Source organism: Heterodontus francisci, chromosome 1, assembly GCF_036365525.1.
Source record: "Heterodontus francisci isolate sHetFra1 chromosome 1, sHetFra1.hap1, whole genome shotgun sequence".
Taxonomy (NCBI): domain Eukaryota; kingdom Metazoa; phylum Chordata; class Chondrichthyes; order Heterodontiformes; family Heterodontidae; genus Heterodontus; species Heterodontus francisci.
This window is the reverse complement of record NC_090371.1, coordinates 121875675-121891679: the sequence shown is the minus strand read 5'-3', so window position 1 is coordinate 121891679 and position 16005 is coordinate 121875675. Positions and strand designations below refer to the sequence as shown.

General features: G+C 44.9%; 1 protein-coding gene across 1 annotated transcript in view; it reads right to left on the bottom strand.

The window, feature by feature from the left end:
* Positions 1-11151: 11151 nt before the first annotated feature.
* The window catches only part of LOC137367461 (phosducin-like protein 2), a 64365-nt gene continuing 59511 nt past the window's right edge, over positions 11152-16005 (bottom strand). The window contains exon 7 of the mRNA XM_068028651.1: positions 11152-11297. Within this exon, the coding sequence (XP_067884752.1) occupies positions 11152-11297 (146 nt within the window). The remainder of the gene's footprint in view (positions 11298-16005) is intronic.

Here is a 16005-nt window from a genome sequence, read left to right as displayed (position 1 = left end):
CTCAAAGGTTCGTGGGGCACTGGCACCAGTACTGGGGAAAGTGGTGGCTGTACCATTGGGATGGTCTACACTTGAACCATGCTGAGGCCGGTGTTCTAGCAAGCTGCAGAACTAGGGAAGCAGAGAGGGTTTTAAACTGAATAGTGAGGGCAAGTATCAAATTTGGGAAGATATGGTAAATCAAGGAGTAGAGAGAGACTAGTCAAGAGAGAAAGGTATTAATATGGGAAATGATAAACAGACTGTGACAGGAAGGGACACAGCATACAAATCCAAGAGTAAATGAACAAATAAGGCTAGAAATTACAAAAATAATAAAATGACAAAACTAAAGGCTCTGTATCTGAATGAACGTAGCATTCGAAACAAAACAGATGAACTGACAGCACAAATAGAAATAAATAAGTATGATCTGATAGCCGTTACAGAGACATGGCTGCAGGACGACATGGATTGGGACCTGAATATTGAAGGGTATATGGCATTTAGGAAGGACAGGAAGCTAGGAAAAGGTAGAGGGGTAGCTCTGTTAATTAATGATGGTAGCACAATAGAGAGAGATGACCTCAGTTCAGGAGACCAGGATGTAGAAGCAGTTTGGGTAGAGATGAGAAATCATAGGGGCAACAAATCACTTGTGGGAGTGGTGTACAAGCCACCTAACATTAACCACACTGTGGGACAGGGTATAAAGAAAGAAATAATGGCAGCTTGTCAGAAAGGTACTGCGATAATTGTGAGGGATTTTAACCTACATATAGACTGGAAAAATCAGATGGGCAGAGGTAGCCTAGATGAGGAGTACATAGAATGTTTTCAGGATAATTTCCTGGAACAATACGTTCTGGAGCCAACCAGAGAGCAGGCTATATTAGACCTGGTATTGTACAATGAGATCGGATTAATTAATGACCTCATAGTTAAGGCGCCCCCTAGGTAGCAGTGATCATAATCTGATTGAATTTTACATTCAGTTTGAGGGAGAGAAGAGTGGGTCCAAGACTAGTACTTTAAACTTAAATAAGGGCAATTATGAGGGCATGAAAGCAGAGCTAGCTAAAGTGAACTGGCAAATTCGGTTAAGGGATATGTCAATAGAGCAGTGGTAGACATTTAAGGGGATATTTTAGAATACACAGAATAAATACATTTCAACAAGAAAGAAAAATTCCAAGGGTGGGACCTACCATCCGTGGTTAACTAAAACCGTTAAAGATAGTATCAAACTTAAAGAAAAAGCATATAATTGCGCAAAGATGGGAGGCTGGTCAGAAGATTGGACAGAATATAAAAAACAGCAAAGAATGACTAAAAAATTGATAAGGAAGGTAAAATTAGAGTACAAGAGAAAGCTAGCTAGAAGTATAAAGACAGATAATAAGAGTTTCTATAGATATTTTAAAAAGAAAAGAGTTAACAAAGTGAGCATTGGTCCTATAGAAAGTGAGTCTGGGGAAAGGGGCGGCACAGTGGCACAGTGGTTAGCACCACAGCCTCACAACTCCAGCAACCTGGGTTCGGCTCTGGCTCCTGCCTGTGTGCAGTTTGCAAGTTCTCCCTGTGACCGCGTGGGTTTCCGCCGGGTGCTCTGGTTTCCTCCCACAGCCAAAGACTTGCAGGTTGATAGGTAAATTGGCCATTGTAAATTGCCCCTAGTGTAGGTAGGTGGTAGGAGAATTAAGGGAAGTTGGGGATGTGGTAGGAAAAATGGGTGGCTGATGGTCGGCACAGATTCGGTGGGCCGAAGGGCCTGTTTCAGTGCTGTATCTCTCTATGACTCTAATTAATAATGGATAATAAGGAGATGGCAGATGAATTGAACAGATATTTTTCATTGGTCTTCACTATTGAGGATACAAGTAACATCCCAGTATTAGCTGTAAGTCAGGAAATGGAAGGGAGGAACTCAAGAAGATTACAATCGCCAGGGAAGTGGTACTGAACAAATTGTTGGACCTGCGGGCTGACTAGTCCCCGGGTCTTGATGACTTCATCTAGGGTGTTAAAAGAAGTGGCTAGTGAGATAGTTGATGCATTAGTTTTAATTTTCCAAAATTCCCTAGATTTGGGGAATTTTCCGTTCGATTGGAAAATAGCAAATGTAACTCCTTTATTCAAAAAGGGAGGGAGACAGAAAGCAGGAAACTACAGGCCAGTTAGCTTAACATCTGTCTTAGGGAAAATGTTAGAAGCTATTATTAAAGACGGTATAACAGGTATTCAAGGTATAATTCAAGGTAATCAGGCAGAGTTAACATGGTTTTGTGAAAGGGAAATCATGTTTAACCAATTTATTGGAGTTCTTTGAGGGAGTTACATGTGCTGTGGATAAAGAGGAACTGGAGTATGTATTGTACTTAGATTTCCAGAAGGCATTTGATAAGGTGCCACATCAAAGGTTATTGCAGAAAATAAAAGCTCATGGTGTAGTGAGTAACATTGTCATGGAGAGAACATTGGCTAGCTAACACGAAACAGAGAGTAGGCATAAATGGGTTATTTTTTGGTTGGCAACATGTAACGGGTGGTGTGCCACAGGGATCTGTGCTGGGGACATTAGGGGGCTACAAAGGGATATAGATAGGTTATGTGAGTGGGCAAAGAACTGGCAAATGGAGTATAATGTGGGAAATTGTCCACTTTGGCAGGAAGAATTAAAAAGAAGCATATTATCTAAATGGTGAGAGATTGCCGAGCTCTGAGATGCAGCGGGATCTGGGTGTCCTTGTGCATGAATCGCAAAAGGTTAGTATGCAAGTACAGCACGTAATTAGGAAAGCTAATAGAATGTTGTCGTTTATCACGAGGGGAATTGAATACAAAAGTAGGAAGGTTATGCTTCAGCTATACAGGGCATTGGTGAGACCACGTCTGAAGTACTGTGTACAGTACTGGTCTCCTTATTTAAGGCAGGATGTAAATGCGTTGGAGGCAGCACAGAGAAGGTTTACTAGACTAATACATGGAATGGGCGGTCTGTCTTATGAGGAAAGATTGGACAGGCTAGGCTTGTATCTGCTGGAATTTAGAAGAGTAAGAGGTGACTTGATTGAAACATATAGGATCCTGAGGGGTCTTGACAGGGTGGATGTAGAAACGATGTTTCCCCTTGTGGGAGAACCTAGAACTAGGGATCACTTTAAAAATAAGGGATTGCCCATTTAAAGCAGAGATGAGAAATTTTTTCTCTCAGAGGCTCGTGAGTCTTTGGAATTCTCTTCCTCAAAAGGCGGTGGAAGCAGAGTCTTTGAATATTTTAAAGGCAGAGGTACATAGATTCTTGATAAGCAAGGGGGTGGAAGGTTATGGGGGTAGGTGGAAATGTGGAGTAATCAGTTCAGCCATAAACTTATTGAATGGCGGAGCAGGCTCGAGGGGCCGAGTGGCTTACTCCTGCTCCTAATTCGTATGTTCATATTGTGAGGCAAACCCCCCACCTGCCAAGACTGAGGTACACATGATTTCGCCACATGAACATTAAAACTTAAAATTGCAAGTCCCTGGCTGGAAGGACATTTGCATAGTACCAGACAGTGTTAAAACAAAGGAACCAGTCCTCGCCCCAATACACAGAAGAGACCTGGTCAAACCACTTGGTCACATGACCACCTGCTGGCGAACTAGGAGAGTTTTAAACTGGAAAAACAGAATTTGCACTCAGAATGCCGTGTGCTCCTGGAACTGAAGCAAGAATTACCTCTTTTCCTGTCTGCCTGCTCATCTCTCAGGGAACTGAATCTTGTGACGACATGTGAACCTCAAAGAGAGAAAAGTTTCCTATGTGAACAAGGTTTAAGCAGAATACACGGCCCCAACAGAACGCAAGAATTACCTACAAAAGGACTATACCATGAGCGAAGCACAGTAACAAGATATTGCCTCAAACTGTTCCACTTTATCTTTTCTTTTTCTGTCTCTATCTGCATGTGTATATCACGTGTGCATGCTAGCGTGGACACTTCGTATATCGGTAGGTGTGAACCATATTAGAGTTTAAGTAAGTTTAATAAATTTCACTTTTCTTGTTTAAACCAAAGAAAGTGTGTTTGTGCTCATTTCTTTGCCTTATAATTGGAAAGCTGCAAACAAGAATTCACAAAGGGGGAGCTCAAAACACGGTGTGTTTAAAATTTAACCCTGTTACAATAAGACCAGGTGAAGATAGGAACAGACCCCTAGGCACCTTTCTCGCCTGATCATAACAGAAATTGGGTGCTAACATGTGGAATTTTACCCACAGATGAACAAGTGAAATTGAAAGTGGAAAGCCAAATTGTTCCCAATCACAAAGAGCAAATCAATACAGGTTTTCTTGTGGTTGTGTGTGATTGAATACTAACATGTCTGCAGCTGAAGCGAGTAGTTCTCCAAGCTCCAGGGTGAAGAAACTTGGGATAAGTTAAAAGCACTGTCTATGGAGGAGTTAAGAAAAATGGCTGAGCAGTGTGGGATCACTGTACGTGGCAAGGCTAGGAGGTCTGAATTCCTAAGGCTAGTGGCCAACCATTTTTCCCTTGAATCTGAAGAAGCAGAAGCAGTGGTAGAAACAGAATCTGACAGGGTATTGTTAGCAAAGATAAAATTGGAACAGAGGAAACGTGAATTGGAGGAAAGGGAAAAAGAGAGAGAGGGGCAGGAGAAGGAGGAAGAGCGAGCCTTCCAAAAGGAACATGAAGAGAAAGAAAGACGGGAGAAGGAAAGAGAAAGAGGAACAATATTCCAGAAAGAATCTGAAGAGAGAGAGCTGAAGCGCCTTGAGATAACTGGGGGCGATAGAGTCACCCTAGTGAAAGTATGGCCAATATGGAGGAGCACAAGTCAGGGTTGGGTACAAAATTGCTAAAACTCTCTCAGTTAATTCCAAAACTCAATGAGGAAGATGTGGAAGCGTTTTTCGTGTCTTTCAAGGAACTGGCAAGGCATCTAAAATGGCCAGCTGAGACCTGGTCTCTTTTATTGCAAAGCAAACTAACTGTAAAAACCCATGAGCTTTATTCCTTGTTGCCAGAGGAGAGTTCATCAAATTATGAACTGACCAAAAATGCTATCCTCGGGGCATATGAATTAGTACCCGAAGCCTACCGACAAACATTTAGAACTCTCAAAAAGCAAGCTAATCAAACTTATCTGGAGTTTGAAAGAAGCAAGCAGCTGGCTTTTGACCAGTGGCTAAGGGCTTTAAAAATACAGTTCAGGTATGAGAATCTGAGAGGTAATCTGTTTTTCGGAATTTAAAAACTCTGTCCCATTCTCAATAAAAACCCATGTAGAGGAGCAGCGGGTCCAGCGAGCCCGGCAAGCGGCCTTTCTGGCCGATGAGTTTATTTTAATTTATAAGTCGGGGAGAACCTTTCATAATCACCCCCACAAATCCAAAAAGGACAAAGGGAGGGAAGGTGATATCCGCCCAGGCAGTCCTGGAAGAGAAAGAAAAGCAGGAGACACAGGGGGCCCTCCTTCAGCCAGAAAGGAAGGTGCTGTGAGCAAGAGTGAGACCCGAAGACCTGTGTGCTTCCATTGTAATAAGGCAGGGCATTTAAAAGCTGACTGCTGGAAACTAAAGGGGAACCTGGTAGGGGTAATCAGGGCAAACCCGTGCAGCGTAGATGGGACCCTGATGGAAAACACAGAACAATCTGTGGCTTTAACTGCAGGAAGATTGCAACCCAGGAAGCTTACATAAGCCAGTGCAGGAAAAATTAATAGGATTCCTGAAGGTCATCAGGATTTTGTGCTTGAAGGGAAAGTAACCCCATATCCCTCAAGTGGGCCAAGCAAGCCCATAGTAATTCTCAGGGACACAGGGGCCATTAGATCCCTTTTACTGGGAAAAGGCCTGACCTTTCCCCCAGAGAATGCAGTGAACACCAAAATGGTGGTAAATGGTATTGGAGGACAGTATATGCCTGTACCAGTACCTGGAGTGCGACATAGTTTCGGCACTGGTGACTGTAGGGTTTGTCCCTAGTTTGCCTGTGGACAGGGTTGACCTGTTCCTAGGTAATGATCTGGCAGGGCTGAAGGTGGTAGCCCCCCCAGTAGTGAAAGAAATACCGCAGGTGGTCCAAGAGACAGGACAGTGGCAGAAGACAGTCTCCTGCAGTTCCCTGAACGTGTAGTGGGTTAGGCCATGATCAAACCAGCTCCCCCAGAGGAGATTGCATTGGCACTGCAGGAAAATGACCATGAGATCTGCCTGTCAGAGACTTTCTTTGAAAAGTTAGGAGACCCAGAGAATGAATTAAATGGATTTTCCCTAGCTGAGGCTCAGCGAGCCGACCCAGTATTGCAAGAGTTAACACAGGCTGCCCAGTCTGAAAGTGAAGCAGAGGGAGTCCCTGATTGCTACTATTTAAAGAATGAAATACTGATGAGGAAATGGAGTTCACTTCACAGACCTGAGGCAACGAGTGGACAGTAGTTCACCAGTTAGTGGTGCCGCAGAGGTACCAGGGAGAAATATTAAGAAGGGCCCACGAGACTACAGTAGCTGTACATCCCAGTATAGGAAAGACCAAAGCCCGCATAAGACAGCAGTTTGACTGGCCAAAACTCCACAAAAATGTGGTGGAGTACTGCAGGAGGTGCCACATGTGCCAAGTTGAGGTGAAATCCCAACCTACAGTGAAACCTGCACCCCTAAGTCCTGTACCGGTGTTCGGAGTACCCTCCAGCAGAGGGCTGGTGAACTATAAGGGACCTCCACTGAGAACAAAAATGGACAGGCAGGCACAAGACTGGCAAAGGTTTAGAAAGTGAAGGGGAAAAGTGACCAAAAGGGCAGGTTAAAGGAAGTCCAGGAAAAATCCTGGATGTAAACCCCTACTGTCCAGTCAACCAACCCCAAAAAATGTGTAACGTTAGACCCCACAACCTCCTATGTAAATGCAGACTCTAGAAGCACCCCACCAGAGTTGCTAACAGCATTTATCAGAACCTGCAGAAACAAACAGAGACCTCTAGGGGGCAGAGAAACCATGAGGGTGATGCCTCACCTAGTCGATGTGTCACAGGAGAATACAGTTACGTCTGCACAAATACCTGTCGGTAGGAGTGTCCCAGAGAACAAAGGGAAGAGTAACAAAGACTCCTCCCCCGCAGTCAGAGGACAGGGAACCACCCAACCCCTGAAGTAAAAAGTCTTTGCATGACTCAGAGTTCAGGATAGACCCGCCCCCTACTATCTCACCTGAAAAAAAAGAGAAAATTAAAGCAGCCCTGGCACCCAGAACAGACCAGTTTTAATAAGCTTTAAGATTGATGAATGAACGGAAATGAGTGAGAGAAATGCATGGTTTTCTTTCTGTATCTTATATTTCTCTCAAACTCTGTAATGAAATGTGCCCTTTTTCTTCAAATCGCATTTCATTCCCCTGGGTGTGGAGGTGTCCGGCAAACCCCCCACCTGTCAAGACTGAGGCACACATAATTTCGCCACATGAACATTAAAACTTAAAATTGCAAGCTCCTGGCTGGAAGGACATTTGCATAATACCAGACAGTGTTGAAATAAAGGAACCAGTCCCCGCCCCAATACACAGAAGAGACCTGGTCAAACTAGTTGCTTATGTGACCACCTGCTGGCCAACTAGGGGAAACTGGAAAAACAGAACGCCGTGTGCTCCTGGAACTGAAACAAGAATTACTTCCTCTCCTGTCTGCCTGCTCATCTCTCAGGGAATTGAATCTTGTGAAAACACGTGAACCTCAAAGAGAGAAAAATTTCCTGCGTTTACAAGGTTTAAGCAGAATACTGGGCCCCAACAAAACGCAAGAATTACCTACAAAAGGACTATACTGTGAGCGAAGCACAGTAACAAGATATTGCCTCAAACTGTTCCACTTTATCTTTTCTTCTTCTCTGTTTGCTGTACCTATCTGCATGTGTACATCGTGTATGCATGTTAGCGTGGGCACGTCGTATATCCATAGACGTGATCCGTATTAGAGTTTAAGTAAGTTTAATAATTTCACCTTTCCGCTTTAAACCAAAGACAGCCTGTTTGTGCTCATTTCTTTGTCTTATAATTGGAAAGCTGTGAACAAGAATTCACAAAGGGAGAGCTCAAAGCATCGTGTGTTTAAAATTAAACCCTGTTACAATAAGACCAGGTGAAGATAGTAACAGTCCCCTAGGCACCTTTCTCGCCTGGTCGTAACAGTATGTATGTTCGTATTACAGCAGGAGAATACAAAGGCGGGGTTGTACTGGTGGGTTGGGTAAAGATTAGCTGTATGGCCTAGTGGTTATGGTAGTGGATGAGCAACACAGAGATCATGGGCTGGATTTTACTTTAGGCGGACGGGAATTAGCCACTGATGTAAAAGTCAGTGGCGAACCCGCTTCCGCCTAGCCCGGGGATCCGTCCTGCATTTTATGGGTCCCCAGGCTTTAGTTGTCCCGAGGCGGTACTTCTACCTGCTTGAGGGAGGAAGTCCTGCCTCAGTGAGTTGCCAGCCAATCAGCGGGCCGGCGCTCTTAGTTACAGCAGCGCCACCGGGAGCGGTGGCCACTGCTGGGACTGCAGCCCAGCTGATGACATGGAGCCAGGAGGGAAGGTAAGTTGGGCATGCCTCACCAGGGACATCGGTCCTTCCCTAGGGTGGTAGTTTGGGGGGAGGGGGGATGTCCTGTGTCTCGGGCTTGGGTTGGGTGGCAGGGGCAGCCCTCAATCGGGCACCCCCCCCCCCCAGCGCAAGGAAAGGCCGGCAGCTATCACTGGGCAGCCTTTCACATCCCCAGCATGCCCGCTTGCCACGGGTAAAATATGCATGGAGGCGGGCGAGGGCTCTTAAGTGGCCATTAAGTGGTCACTTAAGGGCCTTGATTGGCCTCGGGTGGGCGGGCCGTTCCCCCCCCCCCCCTCCCCCCCCCCAGCCCAACCGCCGTAAAGTTGACCGAAACCGGGGCGGGAAGGCCTCCCGGACCCACCCGCTCAATTTTATGCCATTCCCATCCGCCCCCACGCCACCATCCGAGCCGCTAGGGTGGCGTAAAACTCAGCCCCAATTCAAAATCCCAACCTGGCAATTTTTTGACCAGCACTGGCAAATGGTGATTAAAACTGCCAACTTCTAAAACCGTACTGGTTCACTCGTGCTCTCAGGGAAGGTTATCTGCCACAACTACCCATCTGGCATACTTGTGATTCCAATCCCACACTATGTGGTTGGCTCTTAATGCCCTCTAGATATGGACTATAAATATTGTCATGCTAGTGTCCCTTATACCTCAAGAACAAGTAAAAAAGAGTATTTGAGAGGGGAGAAATTAAAAATGGCATAGCCAGCTGACAGGAAGAGAAGAAACAGACTGAAAAAGCAGAAATTATGGGATCAGGTCTGTAGCAGTAGTTGATATATGTTCGTGAATGGACACAAAAGAAATGGAAATTGACATAGATTAGGTGATGCACTTGTGAAGGGAGGACTTCAAGAGATATCCCAAAGTTAGGTCCTGTGGTGGGAAGAAACAGATTTGTGGTCAGCTTGTCATCTTGATCAACCAATATCCAGGTTCAGAATCAATTGTGGAGTAGGAGTGGATTCAGGAGCTATTCAAAGAGTATAAGGGAGACACTAATGGAGATGCAATCACAGAGCTGAGGAGGAGCAATGAGTCAACTATGAGTCAGTAAAGGCTCACAGCAGCTTCAAGTATTAGCATCATGCACATCAGTGGATACATGGACCTGCAGAGGAGCAAGGAGCAGTGGGAATGCAGCCGAAGGACCAAGAGCAGGGAGTTAGGGGAGGGTGAACTGTAAATCCATGACAGTAGTCTGAGTACTCGTGGGAAAAACTGCATTTAGGATCACCAGAAAGGAGAGTCCTGCTACAGATGAAAGGCAGATGCCTGACAAGAGGGGTTTTAACAAGCAGTTATGGGAGAGATAGACTTGGAGCTGGGGAAATAATGCATTTGAAGACCTTAGAAAAGAGAAGTAGTTTAGAATGGTGCTCTGATGAGCAATCTTCACTGATAGTTTTCAGTAGAAATAGTGACACAGTAAAGAGCTCCAGCATATACTTTGAATAGGATGACAAGGGCACAACTCCCCAGGATTTTTAGGGGCTTCTTCCTCATACTGGATTAGAGTTGTGAAGTTAGCAATCCATTTCCCATAGTTGTTCACTCTGTCTTTATGGGTTGTCTTCTGCAAACAAAGTAAAAGTTAAAAATTCCAATTGTCAAAATGACAAGCAATAATACCCAAGTGTTAGCTTGTAATTCATTGTGGATGTGATAGCATCTTCATACAACATTCAGCTGTCCGTTTTAATTCCTCCAGTCCAGCTTCTACTACGCTTCATACAGTACTGAAATGATCCTTGGCCAAAGTAATGAATGACATTCATGTGACTGTCACCTGCAGGCAGAAGATCAGCTTTCACACATGTCCTGATGATATCCAGCTTCATTGCTTGCAGTTGGAGCTCTGCATTACTAATCGAATTTTAATTGGCTAAGCATAAATATTGCAATCTTCACCAATATGAGATGTCCTAATTCTTAACTGCTGGGAACAATGTTTTAAAATTGTTTCTTGGGATGTGGGCAGCAGTGGCAAGGCAATATTTTGCCCACCTCAAACACCCACCCTGCAGAGGACACTAAGTGTCAACCTCATAGTGTTACATAGACATTAACCATGGCTCAGTGCTAGCACTCCTAGCTCTGATTTAGAAGATTGTGGTTTCAAGTACCATTCCAGAGACTTGAAAGTTCCAATGCAGTATTGAGGGAATGCTGAACTGTTAGAGGTGCTGTCTTTCAGATGAGATGTTAAACCAAGATATGAGATGAGAGTATCAGGAATATGAGGCAAAGGTGGGTAAACAGAGTGGAGGTAAAGATCTGCCTTTGCTCTAATTGATTACGTTACAGGCTCAAGGGGCTTACTGGGCTTCACCTGTTCCTATAAGTGCTCTCCTCTGTATGGTGAACAGAATCCAAGTCTTGATAAGTTCTGCTGAGTTCAAGAGTTTGAAGAATTTCATATTTGAATGATCTATCAGACTTAACAAAACTAGCACTTGAACCATGCAGCTGGATGGTGTTTATGACAAAATAGAAATGGAAGTCAAAATACCTTTATGAAACATCATATTTAATCAATACTATTGAGCTAGTTACATTTGCTGTCAATGTCAAGCTTTATCGCGATCATTTTCATTACAATATTGAACGGAACAATCTCGTATTGATGATGTCATCAAGTCCGCAACCTTTTGTTTGAGATTCTCTTCTAAATGGGTCTTTATTGCACCTGTCTTTGCTAGCTTCCTTTCCAGCTCTGAAACAAGAAGGACATTAATAGTATAATAAAAGCAAAATACTGCGGATGCTGGAAATCTGAAATAAAAACAAGAAATGCTGGAACCACTCAGCAGGTCTGGCAGCATCTGTGAAAAGAGAAGCAGAGTTAACGTTTCGGGTCAGTGACCCTTCTTCGGAACTGAACATTTCGGGTCAGTTCCGAAGAAGGGTCACTGACCCGAAACGTTAACTCTGCTTCTCTTTTCACAGATGCTGCCAGACCTGCTGAGTGGTTCCAGCATTTCTTGTTTTTAGGACATTAATAGTGCTGTGCATCAACTCGGACATTAACCATGCCTTGCAATGTTCCATTTGGGATTGGAAATTAAAACCACTATTTGACAATTTAGAATACTTTTATATTTTAGACTAATATAGTTAGACTAATGTTTTGTTTTATCATTATAAAAGATTGGTAGTGCAAATCACTGGGATAAGCAGGATGTATGTACAAATGTTGTAAATAGCTGAGTCTTAAATGCCATTATATAATACTTTTGAAGTCAATGCCAAGCCAGGATTTTCCTCACTATGGAACCAAAAGAGTTTTGCTGATTTTAATGTTCCCGGCGGCGGGCGCGCAAAATGGCAGCAGTCCCACTTGTCACGTGAGTGGCTGCACCGCCACAATTATACAGCAGGCAGCCATTTAACGTAATGCGGGTGCCCGTCTCCCCCAATCACATGGCGGGGACGAAAGGCAAGATGCTGTTCACAGCATCGGCTGATCTTGGAGCAGGTGCTGGCACCATCTTTAAAAGCCTGCTAGCCCTGCATTCACTGTTTCCTTGCATTCTACTGCAGTTTAGCCATCGGAAACATCTCTGCATTAACATCAATTGCAACCTCAACAGACAGCCGCCCCAGGAAGACTGTTGAGAATGTCATAGATCAGAGCAAGTGATGCCTCCCTGCCGATCCTCCTACAGGCTGCAAGGGAAAAGTGGAAGGCCCACTTATCCAGCGATGGCAAGAAGAAGTCCTCCAGCCTGACCAAGCAAGTCTGGATGGAGATTGCAGAGGAGGTCAGCAGCCATGGGGTCACCCAATGCAACTGGGTGCAGTGTAGGAAGAGGGTCAATGACCTCCTGCGTTCAGCCAAGGTAAGTGGCAGGTTCCAATATTGCTTTCTGGGATTTGGATGTCAGTACACAGTGTGCCACATTGTGAGGGTGTTAATACCATTCCAAAGACATGGAGGCAATAACAGATTCATGAAATAGGTCTCCCTCGGTTATACCTTAGCCCAAGAAAATCCCATGACAGGGTGAGTCAGTATGCGATACATTATATCCCCCTGTTGTTGACGAGGGACCCATGTTAGCAGAATCGTCATGGTGAAATATATCGTAATTTAAAATTGTTACATCCTTGCTCTAGCAGGAGAAGAGGGCCCATAACAGGAGGGAGGCGGTCAGGACCGGTGGTGGAGTGCCAGACATGCGTCCTCTTAGCCAGGCCGAAGAAGAGGCCCTGGAACAAGCGAGGTACCAAGCTGGACACACTATATCAGACAGGGAGATGGGTGTCGCTGCACAAGAGAGTGAACAAGGTTTAAGAAGAATACTGGGCCTAATGTAAAGCAAGAGCAACCTACAATCAAGGACTCTACAGTGAGCTCAAAGCACTGTAACAAAAAATCCTTTTCAGAGATTGCCTCAAACTTTTCCACTTTATTTTTCTAATACTCTTTCTGTCCCTATCTGCATATGTGAATCGGGTATGCATGCGAGCATGGGTGCGTCGTGTATCCATAGGCGTTAACTGAATTAGAGTTTAAGTTCCAGTTTAATAAGTTTCACTTTTCTTCTTTAAACCTGAGAAAACCTGTTGTGCTGGTTTCTTTGCCTTATAATTGGAAAGCAGTGAACAAGGATTCACCAAGTGGGAGCTAAAACACAGAGTGTTTAAAAGAAAACCCTGTTACATTAAGACCAAGTGAAGTCTGAAAGGGAACTCTAGATCTCTCTCTTTCTTGGTCATAACAGCGGGCTTTGGTCTTTCGTATACCGGCATGTACAGCCACTGTAGTCTCATGGGCCCTTCTTAATATTTCTCTCCAGTACCTCTGCGGCACCACTAACTGGTGAGCCACTGTCCACTCCTTGCTCTCAGGTCTGTGAGGAAAACTCCATTTCCTCATCAGTACCCCATTCTTTAAATTTTAGCATTCAGGGACCCACTCTGCTTCAGTTTCACGCTTGGCAGCCTGTGCTAACTCTCGCAATACTGGGTCGGCTCGCTGAGCCTCAGCTAGGGAAAATCCATTTAATTCATTCTCTGGGTCTCCTAACTTTCCAAAGAAAGTCTCGGACAGACAGACCTGGTCATCTGCCTGCAGTGCCAATTCAGTCTCCTCTGGGGGAGCTGGTTTGATCATGGCTTGATCCACTACACATTCAGGGAAACTGCAGGGGTCCGTCTCCTGCCAGTGTCCTGTCTCTCTGACCTCCTACGGTCTTTCTTTCATTACTTGGGGGCTACCAACTTCACCCCTGCCAGATCATTACTTCGGAGCAGGTCAACCATATCTACAGGCAAACTAGGGTCAATCCCTACGATCACCGGTCCCAAAACTAGGTTGCACCCCAGGTGCACCTGGTGTACAGGTACAGACACACACTGCCCTCCAATACCATTCACCACCATTCTGCTGTTCACTGCACTCTCTGGGGGAAAGATCAGGCCTTTTCCCAGTAAAAGGGATCTAGAGGCCCCTGTGTCCCTAAGAATTACTATGGGCTTGCTTTCCCCACTCGAGGGGTATGGGATTACTTTCCCTTCAGACACAAAACCCTGATAACCTTCAGGAATCCTAGTAAATTTTCCTGCACTTTTAAATGCCCTGCTTTATTACAGTGGAATCACACTGGTCTCCGGGTCTCACTCTTGCTCGCAGCACCTTCCTTTTTGGCTAGAAAAGGGCCCCCTGTGTCTCCTGCTTTTCTTTCTCTCCCAGGACTTCTTGGGCTGCTATCACCTTCCCACCCCTTGTCCTTTTCAGGTTTTTGGGGGTGACTAGGAAAGGTTCTCCCTGGGAAACCGACTTTTAAATTAAAGCAAACTCATAGGCTAGAATGGCTGCTTGCCGGGCTCTCTGAACCTGCTGCTCCTCTACATGGGTCTTTATGGAGAGTGGGAGAGAGTGTTTAAATTTCTCTAACCGAATTACTTCCCTGAGATTCTCATAGCTGAGCCATACTTTAAGAGTCCTCAGCCACTGGTCAAAAGCCAGCTTCTTACTTCTTTCAAACTCCAGATAAATGTGATTAGCTAGCTTTCTTCTTGAGGGTTCTAAACTTTTGGTGAAAGGCTTTGGGTACTAATTCATATGCCCCGAGGATAGCATTTCTTGTCAGTTCATAATTTGATGAACTCTCATCTGGCAACAGGGAATAAACCTCATGGGCTTTTCTGGTTAGCTTGCTTTGTAAAAAAAAAAGAGGCCAGGTCTCAGCTGGCCATTTTAACTGCCTTGCCAGTTTCTCAAAGGACACAAAAATTCTTCTACATCTTCCTCATTGAACTTTGGGATTAATTGAGCTAGTTTTGACAATTTTGTACCAAGCCCTGAATTATGCTTCTCCATATTGGCCATGCTTTCACTGGGGTTATTCTGTCGACTCAAGCTGCTTCAGCTCTCTTCACCTTCCTTCCAGAATATTCTTTCTCTCTCTCTCTCTCTCCTCTCTCTTATTCCTTCTCCTATCTTTTTCTCTCTCCTCTTTCTTTCTCTTCACGTTCCTTCTGGAAGGCTCTATCTTTCTCCCTCTCCTCTAATTAAAGTTTCCTATGTTCCAATTATAACTTTGCTAACAATACCCTGTCTGGGTCTGCTTCTAACCCTGTTTCTGCTTCTTTAGATTCAAGGGAAAATGGTTGGCCGCTAGCCTTAGGAGTTCGGACTTCATAGCCTTTCCCCGTACAGTGATCCCACACTGCTCAGCCATTTTCCTCAACTCCTCCATAGACAGTGCTTTTAACTTATCCCTAGTTACTACACCCTGACTTGGAGAGCTGTTAGTCTTCAAGCACACACAACCACAAGAAAATCTGTATTGAAATTTTGCTCTTTTTTGATTGGGAACAATTTGGCTTCCCACTTCCAATTTCTCGTTTATCTGTGGGTCAATTCCAGATGCTAGCACCCAAATTTCCGTTACAACCAGGTGAGAAAGGTGTCTAGGGGTCCCTCTCAGCCTTCACCTGGTCTTACCACCAAATCCCATTGCTCGCAAATTGTCCTGCATCGGTGTGTAATGGCCTCCCTAAGGAGAGCCTTAGCCTTCGCTGACAGTGTCGCTCGGACATCTGCAGGTAGGTGATGTGAGTCCTGTAGATGCTCTTGGGACCTTCTTGGCCTTGTCGGCTGCTGCTGTTCACATTTAGAGCTTCAGAGTGAGGCGCAGCTACTTCTTGGTCCTGCCTCTGTCAGATGCACCTGAATATGCCAAGGGGATCCAGAAAGACAGGATGAATGAGATCATGGCAGATGCCCTGGGGCCTTCAACTCCCTTCCGATGCAGAGATGAGCCTGTCTAGCCAAATATCTTTGCAAACCTTTGCTCGTCGGTATGCCTGATGTAGCCCAAGAGTAAAGGTGAGTGTTGGTTTACCACCTTTTCCAACTGTTGACATCACACACATTACAACATCATTTATGATACCCTCTGGCCTGGACACAC